Source organism: Culicoides brevitarsis, chromosome 3 (genome assembly GCF_036172545.1).
Source record: "Culicoides brevitarsis isolate CSIRO-B50_1 chromosome 3, AGI_CSIRO_Cbre_v1, whole genome shotgun sequence".
In the NCBI taxonomy this organism is placed as follows: Eukaryota; Metazoa; Arthropoda; class Insecta; order Diptera; family Ceratopogonidae; genus Culicoides; species Culicoides brevitarsis.
Window position 1 is genome coordinate 19,138,483 of NC_087087.1, and position 23,985 is coordinate 19,162,467.

Here is a 23,985-nt window from a genome sequence, read left to right on the forward strand (position 1 = left end):
TGTCCTTGGAGAATGCGAAAAGAATTTTTTCTGATGAAACCGAATACTTTGCTTTTATTTTTCATGCTATATGTATATAGATTTTTAACGTTATTTACTACAAATGGCGATAATATAAGGTAAAAATGGATATCACTTTCGTGTTTCACTCTCATTTTTCGGGGGCTTTAAGTCATTAAATTCATAGAGGAAATTGGTAAATTTATTAAATAATATCGCATTATGGTTTAAACTGTAATGTAATTACAGATAATTAAGGCAATAGGGTGGATGAATGTGTTTTTGGGGAAATAGTTTAGTATGTTTCGTAGTATTTGGAACCACAATAAAATACAAATCAAACCATTTTTGTTTCAAAACCAAAAATAATTCGTTTATGTGAAATTTAATTATCCAAATTCCAATTTTGTCAGCAACAAAAATATGTATTTGCGACAAAAACCAAATCATAAATAGACAGTTTGTAGTTTTCACGATAAAATAATCACATTTTTCATTAAATGACATTATTAAACATTTATACGACACATTTTATGCTATAGACAACAATTCACATCCATGAAAATTTTAATTTTTCACATGATAGTTTATAGAAAGGAAGAGAGATAGAAATGACAGACAGAGAAAAAACTAAAAAAATAAAATACATTTGACACATTTAACAATTAAATGAAACATTTAGTCACCTGAAAATAATGTGTGGCAACAAGTCATGCAGTTGTCATATTTTGCTTATCGCAGTGTAAACTGACATTAACATTTTTTCCAGTTTGATAGCTATTTTTTAAATTTATTTATAGAATTTATGGTCAAAGTAGTAATAATACAGTAAAAATAGATTTTTTTTTATTAGAAAGAGGAAAATTTATTTTTTAAATAGCATGAACGCTATTTATATTTTTAATTTTCTATTGTAATCACAAACTTCCTTTTGTCTTAATTCAATATATTTTTATTTTTTATTAATTTTAATCCTAGTTATTGTGTTTTTTTTTTAATAATTTACTTTAAAGTTTTATGACAAAAAAAATAATTCAAACTCATTAAAATTTACAGACATTTAATTTTTATATATATTATAACATGCTATACATTTAAGTAGACATAGAAAGCACACATATGATTATTTTGAATAGAAAGGCTTTTTATTTGAATTTTTGTAATTATGGAAAAGTTTTCTCTATAATAATTAATGAAACTTTGTCTAATAAAAATTTTAAAAGTAAACTTTGTTAAAATCTGAAAATTATTTAAAATGAACAAATTTTTTTTAAATGATAACTTTTATACGCTATGTTTTTCTACATTAACTCTTATTATTTTAGTAATTGACACACATATGTTTCATTATTTTATTATCAAATGCATTTCTACTCTATATTTTTTTTATTTTGTTCGTTTTACTAATCTACATATTTATATCGTTAGTTACATTTATTTTTGACAGATTTTAAAATATATTGAATAATAAGATACCAGGCGTAAACATTTTTTATTTATAATATTTCTTTTAAATACAATTTAGTGATTTTACTTAATTTTTCTCTACTTTTTCCTGTTTTATTTTTAAATTTTCTCACTTTTTTTTAATTTTTTATTATTTTAATATATTATCTGAAGTTTTTTGGGTCTCCGTAGCTTTTTATTGATTAACATTTAAAAAAATTTTTTACACTTAATTTTTTTGTCGCTTTTAATAAAAAATATTTTAAAATGAATTTTCGTGAATTGAATGTTTTCTGACTGTTTTATTTATTTTTAATTTTTTTTAAGTGTACAAAATATTTTTTAAATGTCTTAAAGATCGCTAAAAAGTAAACAGAGTCAAAAAATAAAAAAAAAGTGAGAAAAATTTAAAAAAAAGAAAAAAAAGTAGAGGAAAAATTCAATAAAACGCACGATATATTAAATTTATTCAGAAAACAGTAGAACAAAAAAGTAAAATTCACCTTTATTAGTCAAACACAGAAAATATATTTATTTATTTCGAAACAATTCTTCCTCGCATGCATAAGACATCAATTCAGTTTCAATCAAAACTTTTTTTTTTCTATAGATCTTTGCCTGACTGGGCTTGTATATTAAAAAAAAGGTATTTTATTCGCTGCTTTCCAAATAAAGTATTTTGTAAATAAAGAAGAATCTGAATAAGAAAGAACTCAACCTGTGTTGATAAAAGATTTTTATTTGACGGATTCAGATACACAAAAAAACATTGTATGTGTGGGAAAATAAATAGAAAAAAAAGTAGAATATGGAATTGAGCAGTATTGGCAGGCTTTCAATGAATACATTTCATCAAATAGGATTATTTTAAAAAATCATAAAAAAAGGAAAAAAGGGGCGCAATTCGATTTTGCAGATTTAGTTCTCTTTTTTTTTTGCTTTTTTGTGATGATCATTCGAAAAAACCAGTGTCAAGGTAGAATTTAGTGAAGGAGTTTCTTGTAAATTAATTTTGTAGGAAATTTGAGGAAAAAAATCCTTGCGTAGCAATAATGTCAAAACAATCGGAAATAAATGATTCTAATTGAGATTCGATTTATTTTAATGGGCATAACAGATGTTCTTTATTTTATTGGATTCTGTAAAATACCCTTTTTTACATCAAAATAAATTTTTCGTTACAAAAATTAAGAGCTCTAGCTTATTTTATTGAATTAAATATTTTTTCAAGAATTTATTTTTTAAATTTTTATTCAAAATTCATTTTTATATCAATTTAAATTTTTTTTTTGTATTGGAAGAATTTTATTTATTAAAAAATAAATTATTTTTAAAAATAAATTTTAATCGAAAAATAACAAATGAAGCCGATTTTTTAAAATTTACTCACCCTTTTCTCAAAAAAAAAAAATTTTTTTTTCATTAAAGATACCTACACTATCTCAGAATAGAATCATTTAATTCCAACAATCAGCAAACAGCTAAGACACCAATTATAACACCAATTAATATAATTTATTTCCTAACATCAAAAGACATTTATAAGAGTTCAAAAAAAAATTTAATAAAATAAAAATAGTAGCGACAAAAAAGGAAATTGGATTAATTTTTTTTAACAAAGCTTCAACAAATAAAAGGAAAGATTAAATAAAATGTTTCTTGAATGTTTTGTTTTCATTTTGAATTATTATTATTTTTTTATTTCTCGATATTTTTTTACATTTTTTTTGTTCATTCAATTTTTTCTGTGTTTAATCATTTTGTTATTTATTTTATTTTTTTTTTATTTGTCTTGTGTTTTTTTTTCTGTGGTGTAATTCTCAAGTAACAACAGAAAAATTGCATGAAACATGCAAATTTTTTTCTTCGTTCCTTCGTTCCAGAATTAATTTTGTCCGCATTTTAGCAAATACGTAACCGCACACAATGTCTGTCTAAATGTTTGCTCCGTTACTCTATCACATTGATGTTGTTTGTTGGTTGTTGTTGTAATAATAATTCTAGTTGTTCTGGGTAGTTTTTTGTGTACTTTATTTTTGTTGTTGTTGTTGTTGTAAAATGTCTCACTAAAAAATACGATAGAACAAGGAGAAAAGAGATAGAAAAGTATGTAGCAAAAAAAATATATAAATTTTTATTGTAGATACAGAAAAAGAGAATAAAACATGTTTTTTTATTTAAATTTCATCCGATTCAGAATGATATGAGTAGACGAGACAAGAAGAATGAAAAATATAATGAATGGCAACGAAAATGCATATGAATGCAAATTAATTTGAGTGTAGGAAGGAGAAATGGTTTGATATTTGTGGTTGTGGCATGTCGTACAAAAGTTTTTATGAGAATAATGATAGTATCGAAATGATGATGTATTGTTGTGGAGAAGAATGAGACCGTAATTCAAATAAATTGAGATGGAAAAAGTTGTCGTTTCAAGAAAAAGAGATTGATTTTGAGTGTTCAAGCAATTATTTGACGAGATTTTTTTGTAATAATTCTTATTTCAAACAAATTCATATTATTTTTACCGAAGTGCATCAATAAAATGCACTCGAAAAATATAAAATAAATTAAGTTAGCGATTTTTCGCGTTCTGTTCATTTTTATTCAAAGCTTTTTAGCGGATTGCATTTGGATTTTTTTATGATGATGCAATTGTCCGTCTCTAGTTTAACTCAAAATTTTCAATTTTTCCCAAAATGAGAACTTTTTCTATATTTACATTTCCAGTTATTTGGCAATACAAACCAATGTGCAAAAATAATCGGAATATAGATTACAATGCATTTCAATCATGTTTATATTGGAAAATGTTGTTTCAGGTTTTTTTTAGCATACCGTAAAAAAATGAGAATTTTTGCAATTTTTGTACCAAATATGTAAGCAAATAATTGGAAATGGAAAAACTAGAGTAACCCAAGTGTAAACAAGTAAAAGAGTAAAATAATAATTGGATTTGTGTTCACATTATTTGTGTTATGTAGCATACATTTAAAAAAATATTTGAAAAACCAAGGGAAAAAATTTAATAATTGGTTGCAAATTTGGAGTTTTGGGATATTGACCAAAGTTTTTGAATCTGAATCATATTGACAACTTATTTATGGCAACCAATTTTAATTATAACCATGATTTTGGTTTTTCAATTAAGAACTAAGCATCAACCATCAATCTCAATTTGGTAACCGATTTCGTCCTGAAACCAAATATTGTTTGCCATGGTAATAAAAACTTCAGGATGAGTTAAGATCAAAAAGGAAATATTTCTAGAAGTCTCAATTTGTGAAAAATAATTCTGTTAAAATAAATTATAGATTTTTGAAAATCACTCCTTTTTTTGTAATTCATATTAAAATAAAATTTTCACTTTCAATTGGTATGGCAATTAAATCTTTGATTTTTAAAAGCTAAATATGGTCGAATTTTGGTTCCCAATTCAAAAATCAGAATGTTGGTTGAAAAAAAAATAGTTGCCAAAAAAGAATATGGTTTTTGCTACGAATTAAAATCACCTCATTAACGAAATCGGAAAAGTTTGATCAAATAGACCTCCTAGGAGTTAAATTGACCCCGTAATGTAGATAATTCTTATGGAAAAAAATATTCCGTTCTATTAACATTTTTACGTAAAACTTTTGAATTTTTAAAGAAATTTTGAAATTTTTCCATATTTTGAACAAAATTTTTGAGAATGAATTATTTTAATGAATTTTTATTAATTAATTTATTGATTTTATGAAAAATAACCTAAAATTTGTCTAAAAAATTGCTATAAAAATCCAAAACTTAATGGAAAAATATTGTTCTATTAACTTCAAAATTGATGTTTCATTAATTATTAGCAATTTTTGAATTTGTAACGGATTCTTTTCCATAAGAATTATCTACATTACGGTAATCAGGGAATCAGCTTGATTCAGTGGTTAGCGTATCGGACTGTTAAAAGGCCATCGTAAGGTTCAAGACCCAAAATCATGAAATACTTTTCTGTGCTTAGAATTTACTATAAGATATTTAGAAACCCTTTGGGACCTTCTGGGAGAGCTGAGTGAATTTTGAAAAAGCTTTCCGAATGGAAACCAATATGTTAATTTTTTCCCCTTATTTTTTTTAAATATTTTTTTTAAACCATGTATGATATAATGTAAATGTAGACTTTTTTGTTTTTATTTAAATTTAGAATTTAGATTCTCACTGCTATTCGGTTCAAGTCAAGTTTTTTCGTGTGATAAGTTATGCATGTTATTTTATCTTATAATAATGAACACATCTTTATCATCTACTGCTTAATCATTTAGTGATATATGTTTGTTTACAATTAATTACATAACAGTGTCTTACCTGAATTATTGTATGATATGATCAACTGATGTCGTATTTAATATATCATCATCTGTCTAAGAAGGCTGCTTGTGCCTGCCCGCTAAACCTAAGCCTAAATTAACTTTTAAGATTATATTAAGGTATTAAAGGCGACACAAAGGAGACCAACGAAATTTGCACACCTCCAAATTGAAATGCGGAATAAATAAAACATATTTTTTTTAACTGGGAGCAGACAAATATAACATTTTTTTTGTTTTTCTTTAATAGTCATTAATAATAACTCTGTCAATTTACTTATAATTATATGCATTCTTGTCTCACACTTGCACGACAAGGTACATAATATATAATTATTATATATATATATAATTGTATAACTCCTTTTTGTTTTATGTGTTTTTTTTTAAATAACGCCATTCTTTTATATTATATATAATATATAGGACTATATAAGAGTATAGAATAATAATAATAATGATAGTTATAGTAAGTGTTTAGATTTGTGGTGTGTGTGAGCTCGCTGTGTCTCTCGCAGAGGCGAATTCAGCAACATCCATGACACGCACCTCTCTACTCGACACACACCTCAATTTTACTAAAAGAGCTTTCATTATTAATATATATGTAGGCTAAATAGCATCAGGAAAGTGTAAGTGTTATCTATAGCAACTACTACAATAGAATTTTACTAATTTTTTTATATGTTTTCTTTACTTTGGAAACTAAACAAAGAACATACGATTATAATGCAATTGTGGATCACATATTGACTTTTTTTTTCTTTTAATAGCGGTCACTCTATGATTAATTTTTTATTTAACAATAATATAATGATATTTAATTTCGGTTTATTTTTGCTTTGCTTCCGCTTTAACTTTTTTTTTTTTATTCGAATAATTCGAGAAAGGTTAAGAATGAAGAAAAAAAATAATTTAACCAAATATTTTTCTAATTTCTTTGATCGTTGTATTTTTTTAGATTCTAGCATGTAAATGCCAGATACATTGCTGCTGGTTCATGTTTTTTTTTGTATTATTTGCTTCTTTATGCATTTTTTTTTCTTTAAATATAATAAGGACAATGATGCGGTGTTTTGTGAAAATAAGCTGTCAAACCATATATGTTTCTAACAATATTAATTTTTTTGTCTGTTTTTGTTTAGTATTTTTTTTTTCATGAATTGTATATATTTTATGTATATAATATATTCTTTGTTTTAATTAATATAATATAATAAAAATTGCTTCTGTCTTGACATCGATTCGATCGGACCCTCATCAATTTTTTTCCGTTCTAGCTGTTTTTCGTGTAAATTTATGTGTTTCTGTGTTTTTCTCTGTTGTATGAATAAGAAATGAGGAGCTCTATGTATAAGAAAGAACTTTATTCACAAAATCATTTTCGGTGGGTGTTCAAGAACACCGCACTATATGTTTTTATGATTAAAGAGACTTTATATACATATGTAATTAGAATCGCAAATCAATTTCTATTCGTGCTTACACTAAATTGATATTAATATAATTTAATTCAGCTAATACTAACTTTTTTAGTCAATATATTTTTTTATTATTATTATTACTTAATGCTTACTTATTCATTAATAATTTTTTTTATTAATTATTAATAATAATAATAACCGTTCACATGACTAAGATAACAATTTTTTTTTTATTTTTTTATGTTTTTTTTAATAATCATTTTTTTTTCAGGATTATAACATGTTGAAACGATCGATAAAATACAAAAGCAAATAACTAAATTGGAATGAACGCAATTATGCAAATATTTTTTTTTTTTTTTTTTTATTGTATAATGTTTTTAATTATTAATAATTAACTGTTGAATAAATTGAACTTATTATGTTAATGATTATAATAAAGTTATGTATTAAAACAAAAAAATGTATGATATTTGTAAATTAATGATAAGTGGTAATAATGTAAACATATCACTGCAAAACACATTTGCTCTCAATTTGTGTTTTTATTTCATTCACTTGTGTTTCTATTGAGTTTTTCAATTCTGTAAAGAAAAAAGTTGATTATGGTAGAAGTTAGTTGGTGATATTTCCAGTTGATTAACATATTTTTAAAATTATTATTATTAAGAATTGAAAGAATAATAGTGCATCCACAAGTAAACTTTTTATTTTTTTCTTTGTACGACCATTGACTATTCAAACGTGCAATGCAGCCAATTTGTTTGTTTGTTATAAAGTTGATGATGGGGAGGGTAAATAGTTTGATTGGGTGGTTGATTATAACAGTTGCCGTCGTTCAAATTATGCGGGACCGCATTCTGCCATAATCAACGCGGGAGGTACTTTTGAGAGGGCAGTAACATAAATTTATACAATAACTAACATGAATATTTTTTTGTTGTGCTGATTTTTTTTGTATTTTTGTGGTTGTTGTGGTGTAAATTTTCAGTATTGTTTAAAATGACTTGAAAATTGATTTTTTTTCGTTTGATAATTTACTCCACAAATATCTGAGGTGGAAAAAGTGCGGGATTCTAGTTTTCGATTTTATTATAATTTTTTTTAAACTGATAAATTTTTTTTTATTTAAAAAAAATGTGATTTTTAATTTGATTTTTGATTACAGTAAAAATTAAAATAATATTTTTATTTATTTTTTTTAATATAAAAAGACTCATGAAGTTATTATTTATTATTGATATAAATTATTTCCAATTAAAATGTTCAATTTTTACGGTTGATAGAATTAAATTTATTTAATCCAACATAAAAATAGAACATTTATCAACAAGTTATAATAAATTTATTTTATTGAATTTATTTTAAAAAATTTAAAATTTAATTTCGGGAAATAAATCCGAGAATAAAAAACACTTTTTCCACCACCGATAAATTCACGTGAATACACAAAATTAATGAAAAATAGTAAAAAAGATAGAAACAGGGTAAGAGAGAAAGAAAGATAGATGAAGACAGTTGATAGTGACATCAAAAAGAAAAAAGTTTGTGAAAAAAATTAAGATTATTTTTTTTTGAACATTTATATTAAAATATGAATGTATTTATGTTTTGTACGACAATTTTCTGTTTTTTTGTTTGTTTTTTCCTTTTTTTTCTTTTGTATAATAATTATTTTTCTGCAGTGTTAAAATTAATCTATACATTTGTTTTGAAACACGTCTATCTCATAAAACATCCTGTACTCGTCGTTTCGTGCTGTCTGGCATTAATTAAAAAGTTGGGAGATAAATTGTGAGGGAAAATCCCATCTGCACTCTTTTCATCGTTGAACATTGCTGGATGAAATTCGGTTGCATATCTGTACAAATTTGGGTAACTTTTGAGGTGTCATGCGATGAAATTCATATAAATTTTTCAACTCTGCATTGTTTTATTTTTCGTTGATGTCAACTCGTTCTCTCGGCACATGCACGGCAAAACTACCGCTCGTAAATGTTGCTCGATAAGCACAATTCATTAGCAATTTTATTATTATTCCGCAATGTTATTCAACGGAGACTGATGAATTTTACCTCTTTTGTATATTTTTGGTTTATGGTAAAAAAATAAAATAACAAGTTTTCATCGACGAGCACAAAAATTTATGCAATTTTAATTAGCATTAGCCAATAAATAAACATTGGGTTGATTTAATTGTGTTTCGGATTTTTTGTACTATTATTTTTGTTAATATGTAACAATTTTGCTATTTCACGAGGTAAAAAATCAAAAATTACACAAAAATCGTCTTTATTTTTTAAATTTAATTTTAGTTTTAAATTTTGTTTTAACCTTTACATATAAAAAAAAATAAATATTTTTTTTTGTATCTTAAATGAACTATTTATTTTAATAAAAAAATCGAAAATATTTGGAAAAAAATTATATTATTTTTTTTCTATTTTAAAAAATTAAAAACTTTTTTCCTATTTAAAAATTTTTTTAAATTTAATTTTTTTAAAAAATATTTTAAAATTTTTGATTTATTTTTAAAAATAAAAAATATTTTTACGATTTTAAAGATTTTTCGAAAATCAAAAAAATCCGATTGTGCCAGAAAGGTTACCTAGCTTAAAAGTCCAAGTTAAACTTTTTTTTTTAATTTACGGCTTCTATGCTCAAGTTTATAAATAATTACCCTCATGTTTTTCTATTTTATTATTGTTCTCTATTTTTTAACATTCATCCACTCTGCATGTTGTAGATGAAGTTAAAATTATCTTCATTATTGTTGGTTTATTCGCTAATTATGAAAAAAACAATTGAAGTTCTTCTTGTGCAGCTTCCACCACTTTTTCTCGCCAATGTGGAATAACAAACTTTTTAATTATTAATCAGTTTTTCAAATGATTGAAAATGAGCTCGCCAAGTAACATTTTAAGCGCAAAAATCCCGCTCGGGTATTTTTTTTTTTTTTTCAAAAGATGAAGTCAAAATAATTCTAACAAACGAGGGAAACATGTGTCCAAAAATGCCTCCCCCGCAAAGAATTTTCTTGTGTACAAAAAAGAAACTTTGTGAGCCCATAATAATAAAAAAGGCTTTTAAGCGCTTTAATTAGATTAATATTTAACGATCAATATAAAAGAAGTACCGAGGCAAGTCTTGAAAATAACAATGTTTTTGTTTGCATGTACGTCTTAGCATAACACAAAGATAACATAAAATTCTGTTGTTTTTAGTTTATGGCAAAAACATGATCATAAAAATGAATAAAATGAAACGAAATGAGAATAAGATGTTGTATACTTTGTCTTTATAAAGAACGAAGCCTAATTTTTTTTTGTACACTTTTTTTTTATTTTTCCGGCAGAGTAGCAAAAATGGACAAGGCAGGTGTTAATTATCATCTTTAACTGACTGAGTAAACAAACATCGGCCGGAGAAGGAAGGCGTTTGATGACAAATTATCTGGATTATATGGTTATTAATGCCAGCATTTTGTTTGCCATGGTGGAACGTTAAAGCCAGAAAGTCATAAAAAGCGTCCATTATGCATCATTGCTTGTCGTCAACCACCAGCAAGAGTAAAAATAAATGAACACGGACTAAAGTTGCTTTTAATGATTATTTTGTCACGTTAAAACTTGTGTTTTTTTCACGCTTCTTTTCTCCTTCCTCATTGTGAGGATGACGGTGCCATGGAATATTATTTTAGAGCCGATGAACAATGTAACGGCATTTTATTTTAATTTTACAGCTTTTATATTTTTGCAAAAAAAAAAACATCGAGGAAGGTGAGGAAAGCGCATGGAGCAGTTTTGAGATAAATTCATGAAGATAACAACTTGTTTATTATTGTCGTATGCTTGTTTTTCTCGCCTCGGCGACCTTCTCTACTTAGGATTATGTCTAACTAATGAATTTTTATTTGAAAAAACTTAGTGGAAATAGCGGAACGTGAGTAATTTTCGTTTTCTCTCAATTGCTTTGAAAAAAAAAATTGTTGAAAATACCGAAAACAGTCATTTTGCTCCGAGAACAAAAATTTCCGCAAGTATCAAATGTAAAATGAAGTGCAAAAAAACTAAATACTGAAAAGATCATAATTATTTTTTTAATTTCAAAAACATTAATGGACCTTTTAAGTTTTCAGTATTAATTTATTGCATTTCAGTTCGTATTTTCTCTCATGGGATATTTTTTCTCTGAGTAAAATGGTTAAGTTTTTGTATTTTTAGATCTAATTTTAAATTCTAGGAGATACCTATCTTTAATTTTTTTAAATTTTTTTAAATGATGTGAGAAGATTCTTTATTTGGCTCAATATTTTTTTTGGCGCAGACTAAAATTGCAAATTTTTTACAAAAATAATTTTTTACGTTTCTTTTTTTTTCTTTTGAAAGAACGTAAAAATGTATTACACCTTCGGGAAGCACGTGGTCCATTTAAAAAGACTCCCGATGATTGATGGTTATCGATGACACGCTAGGGAAATATTTTCTTTTTCGTGTCCTTTTTATCATTATTTTATTCATTTCAAAAACAATTTCGAAGAATGTTTGGGAAAATTAATGAAAATTCCTTCTGCACCTTATGATCAAACCAACATAAAAAATTTAAAGTGTCAATGGAATTGATGATAAACTTTTCCTTTGCCTTGAGTGCGACCGAACGAATGAAACTCTTAATTTGCAATTTTATGCGAGAGAGATAATTGTGACGATAATTAATTTAATCTTTTCTAAATTAAAAATTTTCCATTATTATTATTATTATGACACAGTGAGAGACAGAGAGATAGTGCGACACAAGCATAAAAGTAAAAAAGTTTTCAGCAGAAAAAAAGTACGAGTACACAAAATTCCTAGATTTCTTTTGTATGGAAAAAAAGAACAGAGAAAGAGTATAGAAAGTTTAAAAAGAGTTATAAAAGTTAGTTTTATAGTTGAACAAAGTGCACTTTTTGATTAAAATATCATGCCAATAGGAGCAAATAGTCGCGCACTTTGTTCAAATATTTTCCGCTTTAAAAATTATCACAAAAATATCACAAAACGACATGAATTTCCTGCTTTTAAGTTGGCTGTTACGCGAAGCGTACTTACTCGTAAAATCATCCAACTCAGCTTCCTCTGCCTCACGAGCCAATTCTTCAGGTGTTTTCTTCTTTCTCATTAGTGGATTATCTGGTTCAGGTGGTGCTTGTTCTACGATTTCCTCTTTTTTCACGATCTTGTACTGTGGAGAAAGAAAAAAAATAAGAGAAACGTGGAAATGTAATGATTGTCGTAATAAAAAAATAAATTGCTTTTAAAATGTTGTTGCTGCCAGAGTGTGTCGAGATGCAATAAAACTGATACAAGTATTAATGGAATTTTTTATGCAATCAACTTTGGTTACCATGCCAAAAGTTTAGATATTTAGTTCATCATCATTTTTCAACTAAAAGAGAAAAAAATATACTCATCCATCAAAACATTTTCATTTTATGAAGATAAAAGGATTTTCACGAAGCTTTGTATTGCTACAGGAAACCCACAAAAAAGCAATATTCGTCCATTTTTCACGTAGAGGCACAAAAACCGCAAAACAGTCCAACCCTATGAACAAACATCTGATAGACCAAATTTATGCGATGAATAGACAACTATCGCTATTGTGCGGTAATGTTGTGTTAATTTTTACCGCATTTCAAAATTTATTTTGAAAATATGTGTCCTGTCTGTCTGTCCGTCCGTCCGAATGTCGTGCCAATACAATTTTGAGATACTTTTAGGATCTTCTTAATTAATTTTTTTTAGTTTGTGGAAAACTTCGAAAAAATCATGAAAAACTCGCAAATGAAAAATTGGAAAGTTAGGAAAATTTTGCAAATTGTGCAAAATTTGAAAATGCGGTTAAGCTGTTTCTTTCAACGAAAGTTTTTGAATGTCTTTTCTATTGTGAAATACACAAAAAGGAAGCACAATGGATATTGAAACTCAATTTTTGCAAAATGAACTCATTTACATGTCAATGGATCGACCAGTCATTTGCAAAATGAGGAAAACTCATCAAATTATTCATCATGAATTAAAAGTTTATTTTCCTCAATTGTTCAAAAAGTATTTATTTTCGTTCTATTCGGATCACTAATTAAAGTCAACCGGGACACGCATTTAATTATCCTCCGATTTGATGTCAGCCGGAAGTAATTAAATTGTCAGAGAAAAAAATTCCCAACACCAAAAATATTTAATGAACTACTCAAGAGCATTTAACATTTCACATTGAAACACTTTGGAATTTGGCAAAGCAAATTAAATTAAATGACTCGACTTGGAGTTGTATAATGTGCGGTGATGGTGACATTAAAATGTTCTACTTTGTCATTTGAACTCTTTCCGCCGCACAATACAAAGTAAAATGTGAAGTGCTTTAATTCTTTCATGTTTTTCTCATTTAAAATTTTTCCCTCGGAAAAAATCGCATTTATTGTGTGCACGCCCGAGACTCACAAAGTGTTCCCATTCCCGCAGAATGCTATAAAATGCATGGAAAAGTTCAACACACAAAAGCAATTATGGTTGCCATCATCGCTCGTCGTCGGCGTCTCCTCGTCATAAAAGAAGGAACGCAAGTAAATAAAAAACACACTGAAATATTTACATAGAAAGCTCGTAACGGGAAAAAATATACATGAATGTTTGCTGTCAGCACTCGGCTACACACAATAAAAGCACAGTAACCTAAAATGGCACGTGGAAGCAGTTGTGTAATGATTTTTTTTTCCTTTATCATCATCATCATCATCTGGTGCTCTAAGAGAACGAGAGGTAGATGATGATGATGAAGCAAGGAATTTCGCATGCAAAAGTTGTGTCATTGAAGTAATAAACGACTTTTATTACTCGTCTTACTGTGTGAAGTTTAATTAAGTTTGAGAAAAGAACTATTCTGCTTTTTTTCCTTTTCAAATTGCACAACAGATGACCAGATGAAACGGGAACTGTATCTGTAATATCCTTTGTGAATAGCTGGATATGATGATTCAATGGTAAGTTATTCAACGATATCTATCATGAAAGAAATTGATTGCTTTTTACTGGAAAATCAATTCCATTCAATCGTTTTATGCTTTTAGCACACAAATTTGGTTACAAAGCTAATGAAAAATTCCAGAAGAGTTTCCAGAATTGGGGAACCGGTTATTGTCGAATGGCGTCGGATAAGAAAGGCATTTTGACCCCCACCCTTCCCCATAATCGAAAATCGCTGGAATCCAGAAATTAGTCTAAAAAACCTAAATTTAAAATTCTAGAACGAACCAAAGTGTTTCTATGTATTTTTAGTGAGATCGGGTATGTCAAAGAGGTACTTGAATAAACCCAAAATAATAAACTAAAAAATGTTTAAAATCCGTTTGGTTCGTTCCAGAATTTTAAATTTAGGTTTTTTGGACTAGTTTAGGCCTAACTAATACAAAACCATCAAAAAATGTCATGCCATTTATATTTCGATGAAATGCTGATATCGGGTGATATGCCTCCCCCCCATGTTTTTTTAATAACCCCCTCCCCTCACTAAAAAGGGAATAATTACAGTTCAAATTGCAATGGAACCTCGTGAAAATTTTTTTAAAAAAATTCAATTGAGTAGAAACTTGACAAAAAAGCTTACAATGTCGGAAATACTTTAAAAATCCCCCCCCCTTCGTCGGAATCCATCGCAAATTTCATGAACTCCGTCCCAAAAATTCGATAACTGAGAATTGAAAATAGTCGAGTAGTTAGAAACTCTAACAACGAGTGACTTAATTGAAAAAAGCTTAAACACCATATGGATGTTGACTATCCCCTTAGTTAGGCATGTTATTCAATATGTGAACAACTACCTTTGATCATCTCTTTCAGTGTTAGACACTGTTCCGACAACCCATATCCATTACAACCGTCAATACTCTAATCATCATGCTATTTATGGTTAGTAAAGTGCCTCGTATCAGCGACCAACAAGTAAACACAGATGATATCATAAAACGAGTGTTTTTACCAGGAGAAGAGAAATCCTTTTATTAATAGATTTGCTCACACAGCTCATGTCGCCATGTCAATATGTTCGGAAAGAGGAACATGCCACTAACTAGAAATAATGTACAACGGCTAATTTAATTTGTAGTCCAGCTTTTGTCTGATTTTATTAGGAATTAAGACCGGCACCGGGCGATGTACGTGTCTATCGTTCTTCCGCTATCTCCGCGTTTGTCGTAAATATTTCGCAAGTACTCGTTGGCAAATTGAATATATGACCCTAATATAATTTTATATGACACTAATTTATATATTGAAATAAAATGCGGAGGCAACAAGGCAGGAGTTTTTATGATTTAAGTGATTCCGTATTTATTTATTGATGCCAACGAACCATTTGTTACGAGTCCCAAGATGTATTGTAAAGCTGTTACTTCAACTCATTTATTAGATTTTCTTCGTCTAATTATCTGTTATTTATCTGCTGGCTTTTGGTTTTGTCGCATTTTAGGGTGACAGCCCAATTATTTACTACAAAAATTTATTAATACTCTACGACCATCTTCTGTGGGACTTTCACCTGCTGATAGGCGACCTGGCATCCGAACTATAAGAAGTAAAAATCGATAAAAACACCCCCATACGTGACATCCTAGGAACCAGGAAATTCGACGCCCTTCCGATAATCGCCAGCTTTTTAAAGGAAAACCGGAAAATTATTTAATGTCGTCCCGAAAAATTTTATTTATTTGTTCCCGTTCTGTCTCTAGACCAATTATGCTATTCGCGACAGGTCAATTTTGATGTAAAACATCTTTGTTTTTCATAAATAAAGATGATAAAAAAAAGAAAATTGCAAATTTTTCCTTGAAAATTTAGAGGGCCTTATTTTCAAAACCCAAGGCCCTCAGATCATACCGTTTCACTGGGATTAAATTAACCCCCAAATAGGTTTATTTTACTTCTTTTCAATCCGTGAGATAAAATTACAAACAAATTTCAAGCTCATTTCTCATTCCGGTAACAAATTGACGAAAAAAGATTCATTACGTTTAAACTCTAACTCGCGACAGTTAATTAAAAAGATTTTTCAACTCTTGATTTAAAACACACATCATTCCTATCTCAAAACTTTTCAATGAAAAATGACACAGACACACAAAATTTAATTTAAAACTACACGAGATCTTGTCAAAAAGTTTTCGGATGTCACATACACCAAGGCTGCGTTGAATTGTTACAAATTTCCACGATACAAATCTGAAAAACGTTGGCGGTTGTGACACGTGTGTGTCATATTCATTACTTATGTAAACAATGAACAATAGAAAGAAAAACAATAACAAACATTTGTCTTCGTGTCACAAGCCTTTTTCGCAACATACGAGAACACAAAATCTAGATCAATGGTCCTTTACGATTACGCAAAAAAAAAAAGGTGAAAAGGTTTATCCTGTTTTTCTTATCGCGCAGCTACCATCTGACGTTTATTACCAAAAATCAAATCAGGCCACCGGAATAAATTTTTCGGGTGGGATACACCATTTTAAAAGTAAATTTTGTACTTCCTTTATTTTTTTCGGTAATTTATGTTTTATTTTTCCAAATAATTTATTTAATGGATATCTTTTTTTCGTTGGTGCAAAATCTGAGCTGTTATCGAAATCTCATCTATTATGTAGGATGAAGTAATTTGTGATACTAAATAAGGTCACTATTCTTTTTTTCTCCCTTTTTTGTTTTTAAGAAAAAAAAGTTTGAGGCATGGAATGAAATAATTAAATCTTCTCAATATTTAAAGAAATGGAATACAAAATAAACTTGGTTTCTTGTTTTCATTTTCTTCTTCTATTGAATTGAAATGAAAAGGCACTCTTGGAATGACAAGAGAGTAAGCAATAAAATAATTGGTAGTAATTTGGAAAATCCTCCTCTGTCTTATTTCATTCTATTTATCAAAAAGACGACAGTCGACAGGATGGCGCGCGCGGAAAATTATCTCGTACAACTTTTCACAATAGCCTAAAAGAACGAACAAGAGAATTTCTTTGTGTACGTTTTCGCAGTAAACTGACGGAAAAAGCTTCATTTCTGCTCATTATTAAAATTTTAGTCTTTGTGTTTGCGGATCAAAAGAGCATGTTACATGAAAATTGTGGAAGAAGAAGTTGTAAATAAATATGACGAGCTTACAGAACGTAAGAGGATTGCGGCAGCTATTTTAGTTTTTGTGTGTCGTGTATTCCCAATTCGTCTTCAAATATTTCATTGTGTGCCATGTTGCCGTTTTGATCCTCATCTAAGCTGTAATATATTGCTCGTGGACCACAAACGATGCTTCTTGAATGAGACCTCAACAATTATATAAACAACATTGTCATGTCACAAAAATTTCACAACAGTCGCAAACATTTTTTTATGATACGTTGGGTTATTTTTGGTATGTGCCATCATTTCAATTCCCAAAGTGCTCCACCGATGTTACTAGAAATCCTTATTTTTGGAGAGACAAAAAAAAATAAACACGAACAAGTTTGTAATTTAGATAAATTCACAAACATGTTTTACTATTATTATTGTAGCAAGTCTTCAATTTAGTAGATGAATCTCTTGTGTTCACAACTCTGATAAAAATCCCCATTCTTCTATTTTTTTTTGGCTGCGGGGATAAGAGAACGAGGTGTAAAGTTGAATATATTTCGTTTTTCGATTTTATGCTGCTAACAATAATTAGAGTCAAAGTAAAATTAATTCTAAAAGTTTATCTTATTGAGTTAGGGAAAGCAATTAAATTAAGTGCCATACTACACTGATTTCATCTCCTGCTTTCGTTCCCTCCTATCACTTTTTCCAACAAAGATTTTCTCCGTAAAACGACAATTTTAACAAGACATAAATTTTATTATCTATCTCCTTGCGTATATTTTCATTCGTTTCTATTCAATCGAAGAGTGTCACAAAGAAGTGTCAAATATTATCTTAATTGCGATTTTAAGAGAAAACTGTCAAGAAACTTTAATAAGAATTTTAAGAATTTTACATTTAAGCCTAATTTTGTCATTAATTTTTATCCAAAAGTAAAGGCAAAAAAGTCTGTAGGAATTTTGAACAACAAATTAAAAAAAGTTGAAAAAATGAGAAATTTTTTTGAGAAGACTTTTTTTTATTAAATTATAACTAAACCAATGATATAATTTAAATAACTAACTTTTGAATACTTATTTTAATTCTATTTATTTTTTATTAAATAAAATTTATTTAATTGTAATAAAAGAAAAAGTTTAAGATTAAAATTTTTTTTCTCATTTTTTTTCTAAAAATTTGATTTTCAGTTTTTTTAAAATTAAATTTTAAAAAAATAAATTAAGCTAATTTAATTTATTGTACAAAATTTTTTTTAAATATAATAAAATGTTAAAAGTATTTTAACAAAATAAAAATTTTTTCGAAGTTTAAAAAACTTTAATTTTTTTTTTTAAATTTTCTAAATACTGTAAAAATCGATCATTTCTTTTAAAATATAAAATATTTTTTTTAAACAAATTTTTAAAGTCGAAAATTTATAAAGCTGATTTTCATCTCACAAAACAACACTTACATTTGTGACGTTTTCTAGTCGTCTTAAACAAAAGGAAGCTCTATTGAGAAAACATTGTCTTCTCCTTTTGTATCTGCATGAAAATTGTCGTTATTACGGTATTTATGTTATCTCTTCTCTCGGCAACACTCGTTTGTCTGATGATGTTTAGCCAGAAACCGAAATCAATCTGACTCTAGTTAGGGAGTCAATCATATCAAGACTCCCTACTTGAGTCAATTTGACCTCAATTAAGCTGTATGTTAAACAAGTTCCTTCCTCGTCATCATCATCATAATCGTACGATAATTACTGCAAGTCGACATGCGACATAATCCAAAAACCGTAATCTCCCGTAAACATCCATAAAATTTTCCGCCAGCTGTTGTTGAAGTGCAACCAGAGACAAAATGAAGTATAAAACCGTAACTGAACAGTCGGGCGGCGGCTCTCCACTCCATTTCATTAGAAAATTTATGCAGGTCTAGTGAAACATAAATTTTCTAGTTAAGTGAGGTAAATTGCATAAATTTTCTCCGTAGAATATGTAATATTATGACCATCAGGTATTGTATAATGAATGCATTTTATGATGGTTTTAGAGGTTTTATTATCCCATCCAAGTAATTTTGATTTAGTGCAGCGAAGACCGCAATCTAGACAAAGTAATTTCAGTGGTTTATTTTATGTGTTTGAGTTTAGGATCTCTTGAGCAAATGTATACTCAATTTAAATTTAAAAAAAAAGTTTTTTTTGCGGATCATGCGTTAAAAAAACATCAAAGCACCGCTTTTTCTTTGATTTATCTAACGAGCGAACCGCACAAGAAAAAAAAATGTCAACCCACGTTACATAATCACTTAATACCATAAAAAGCGAAAAATCTTTTTTGTGTGCTAAATTTTAATAATCTCATCATTTAACCTTGGTATATGATAAATTTATAAAATAAAACGAGATTCGAAATTGTTCGTTCAAACTAATAACTTAATCGTATTTCAATGATGTTCAATTTTCCTTGAGTTTTCAACCAATTTCAACTTTTCCAGTTGATTTAAATTTTTAAACTTAAAAATATTGAAGATTTTTCGATTTTTCCGAATTTTCCTAACAGAAAAATATCTATTAAAAATTTTCCAAAGGTTAAATTTTTTAAAATATTGAATTCACATTCTACATTCTACATGTGAAATTCTAATTGATGAATTATTTTTTGTCAAATTTGACAGCTGATTACTTCAATATGAAAGGATTGAATTAGCAAATGGCAAAAAAAAATACGACATACGGACGGACGGACAGTACATATTTTTTTTCAAAATAACATTAAAATGTGATAAAAAAAAACTTCATGCGATGCAAAATTACACAAAGCTAAGATAACATAATAATTTATTATATTATTATTACATCACAAGCGATGCTAGGAAAATCGCTGTATTCAGATATTTAACATTAGATTGCAAAAATTATATAAAATTCCTTATCAAACACACACACCCGATAAAATTATCATAATAATAACGATGATGATGATGCTGCTTATTAAACGTGATTCACTCACGTTTCATACCACGATTACTATGACGAGATAATGTGGGATGAAATTTACCACATGACGTGGTTTTGCTAGCTTTTTTTCTACGTTTTACTTTGATATGCAATCCACTTTTGATGATGATGATGGAAAATATTTTTTTAATTTGATTTATTTTATTAAAATTGAAAAAAAAAAATGTTTATAAAGTGCATCATTTTTGCTGACCAGCGGAATTTCAATTGCAATCTGGCTTAAATAATTTATTTATTTCAATTAAATCTTATAATTTGATTTTGTGACGTACATTAAAAAAAGCAATAAGCATGAAATCGACAAATATGCAAAATTTTTAAATAAAAATCAATGACCTACAATTCTCGTTCTCTCTCTCTCGCTCACTCACTTTTAACCGCAATTGAATGGCGAACGCACATATCCTTGCTTGGTTTTGACATTTCATATAATTTATTGATTAAAAATACCGTTTTCAATATCAATAGCAACTACTACTACCGACACAGCAGCTGGCACTCTAACAAAGTTATATTAATTCTATTTTTCGTTTCCTCCTTGCAATCTCGTTGCTCTCGCACTAATAGTTTTTACACGTAGCGATACACATAGCGTCGATTATTATTATTATTACGACGGCAGCCAAAAACGAGTGATTGTACGACGACGACGACGCCATGTTTTTGCCTCGTTATTTGGCAAATTGCCAAAAATTGTCTGTGCTGATTTGTGTGTGAAGAGGACACGGATGACGTTGTATTCACAAAAGCCATAAATTTTCATGGGGAAATTTTGGCCTAGTTGGCTCCTTGCATTCGAGCGTTCTAGTTCAAGGAAGTGAGTGTTGTTTGTTATCGATTGGGCAGAGTGAAATGGTTTCACACATTAATCAATTCAATCAGCAAATATTTGGGCGTTACAATAATCAAAAATGTTTTCGATTTCATAGACCTTTAAACAGTCTTGTAAAGTCTGGATCAATAATTTATTTAATAATAGGTAATAATCAAATCAAGTTTTGAATATTTTGAATTGGGCAGATCGAATTTTTAAAAAAGAAAATTTTTAATTTTTGTTCTGATCTGCAAATTAATCAAAAAATTTTAGGAAAACTTAATTTTTTTTTACTTTTTTTCTGATCTAAAAAATAGATTTGAATCGAAATTTTGGTTCAAATCAATTTTTAGATCAGAAAATATTTATTGTTAAAAATTTTTTGATTAATTTGCAGATCAGTTTAAAATTCAAATCTTTTGTGATACGATCTAACCAATTCAAATATTCAAAACTTGATTTTTTAATTATCGATCTAGATTTTTAGCCTGCCTTTAAAAATTACGATGGAAGTGTCAAGAAAGTACAGTTTTACAATTTTTGGAAGTTTTTGTACATCAATTCTAAAAAATATTAATGATGAATGTTTTTTGTTTAAAAAATTGATCCTTTTTTTAGTGAAAAATTGAAAATCTAAAAAAAAGTTAATTTAAATTTTTAACCAATATAAATATTTGTTAAAAATTTATTAAAAATTTGAGCATTTTCAAACTTTTTTTGATTTCATACTTTTCCGAAAATTAGTGTCACTTCTGAACATTTTTAAAATAAATTTTAGAAGGAGGAATTCGAAACATTTTTAATTATTGCTTCATCCACTGTTAGAAAGATTTCTGAGTGGTTGCAATGCTTTTCCGTTAAAACTATTACATTGCGGTTTTGCAGTGTAATTTTGATTGCTGGAATGCAATATTGTACTAAGTAGTTAGATGGTGATGACATTCCATCGGAAGAATTAAACACCTATCGATATCAAGTATTTGCCGCATGAACAATTTAATTAAGACCGAATTCCCGTTTCGTTCGTTGAATTTTTGGTTGGCATCTTCCTCAATTTGTCCTTAATGACTGCCATATTTCGAGGATATCATTTACAAAATCTCGCACACATTAAATACGACACCGAGCAAATTTCCTGCTAATTGAACACAGGATACTCCAAAGTGTGCCGTAATGTCAATTTAATGATGTAATGTGATGTAATGCGACCCAAAAGTGGGTGAACACTATACTACACTTGGGAAAATGAGTTTAATGACATTGCTTGATGTATGGAGGTGGCTGGTACTTTTTAATGGTAATCCAGTTAATACTTCTCATTTTTTTGTGTACTTAAAGACCTTTTTTGTACAACGCGCCTTTGAACAGTTTGAATCAATATTGAAGATTATTTGTCTGATTTTTTTTTTGCAAAAATCATCTGAGATTATAAAACGTTTCGATAAAAAATTGATGTCGATCAAAATCTTATCTCGGCGCCATTGTGCTCAAGATAACAATCGACTGGGAAAATTCAAAGGGAAAAAAATAGAAATTTTTGTGTGTAGTGCTTGAGCAAGGAGAAGGAGGTAGACAAAGGGGTACTATTTCAATAAAAATAATAAAACACTTTGCAACAATAGATACTTTTGCTTTTTTTTCGTGTAACAATGGCTGTAAAAACACTTTAGAAAATCCTTTCTTCGCACGATCAAGACTTTTTTTTCCTTTTCTCTAGGTTTGTCGTGATGTAACGTTCAATTGTTTGATTCTCTTATTATTTTATTGAGATTAGTAACACGTGCGAATATTTATTCATAGATTTTTTTTTCTACACACAGAATAAAAAAGCAGAACTAAGGAAGTCGCCACTAGGTAATAATTAGAGAACCAGGTGGTTGTTACGAGAAATTAGGTAAGGTTTTTTTCGAGTAAAAATAAAATCATTAAGGAAAAACGAGATAAATTTTTCGCCCCCCGTAATAGCCCAAAACCCCATACAAATTTTAAAAATTGGAAAAAAAATTATGAAAATTTTTGACTTTGTATGAAAGAATGTGCTTATTTATGCTTCTAATAATTATTTAAGTTGTTTTTGATATTTTTTTATAAGAAATTCGAAGCTTTTCAAAAAAACGTTTATTTTAACTTTTATTAAGTATTTATTTAATTAATTTTGAAAATTTTCAGCTTTTCTCTAAATCTGACTAATTTCTTTTCCAAAAGTGCCTGAAGTGGCTCAAATAGTTATTAGAAACACAAAAAAGCACAATTCAATCAAAAAATTGAAAAATTTGACGAAAATCGAGATAACACGAGGAGCAAAATCAAACAATTTTAATTTTTTTTTTAAATAAAAAAAAATAATTTGACTTGCTACAGCTAAACAAAAAAATACGTATCGAAAATTTTTTAGTCCTCTGTCCACTCCAATAGGTTTCAAAATTGTTAAGATTTTTTTAAAATAATTTGTTGGACCGTGCAATCTTATTTTTTAAAAGTTTGTCCCAATGAAAAAACTTTTTGTCGGTTACGTTTCCGTATTTTTTCCTCGTTCTTATGAATCACAGTCCTTTTTGACACCACTAGACCTGCTAGTTTTTCATTCTGTATGTACCAAAATATTTTTGGCATCTTCCATTTATTTCCTAGTAGTTCACAAATAGACATTTTTATTACTTTTGGGACTTTTGGCAGCCCAGTTGATGTCTGCGGCTTGCCCAACCTCCATAACTAAACCACACCATGATCGTCTAACTACACGTGAAACAATATAATAATGATGTAGTAGTAAATAATCAGCGCTTTATTAGGCCTAAAAGCCACAAATATGTGC

General features: G+C 28.1%; 1 protein-coding gene across 3 annotated transcripts in view; it reads right to left on the minus strand.

The window, feature by feature from the left end:
* Positions 1 to 3,183: 3,183 nt before the first annotated feature.
* Positions 3,184 to 23,985, minus strand: part of LOC134834147 (complexin) — a 96,431-nt gene continuing 75,629 nt past the window's right edge. Inside the window, exons 3-5 of one of the 3 annotated variants that reach the window (XR_010162147.1) lie at positions 12,304 to 12,436; positions 5,788 to 7,797; positions 3,184 to 3,512 (exon numbers count right to left, since the gene is read on the minus strand). Coding sequence is in view for 1 of the 3 variants with exons in the window: in XM_063848713.1 (XP_063704783.1) it covers positions 7,724 to 7,797; positions 12,304 to 12,436 (207 nt within the window). In the remaining 2 variants the exon portion in view is untranslated. Of the gene's footprint in view, positions 3,513 to 5,592; positions 7,798 to 12,303; positions 12,437 to 23,985 lie in introns of those variants that run through there. The other 2 variants (XR_010162146.1, XM_063848713.1) reach the window with 2 other exon arrangements.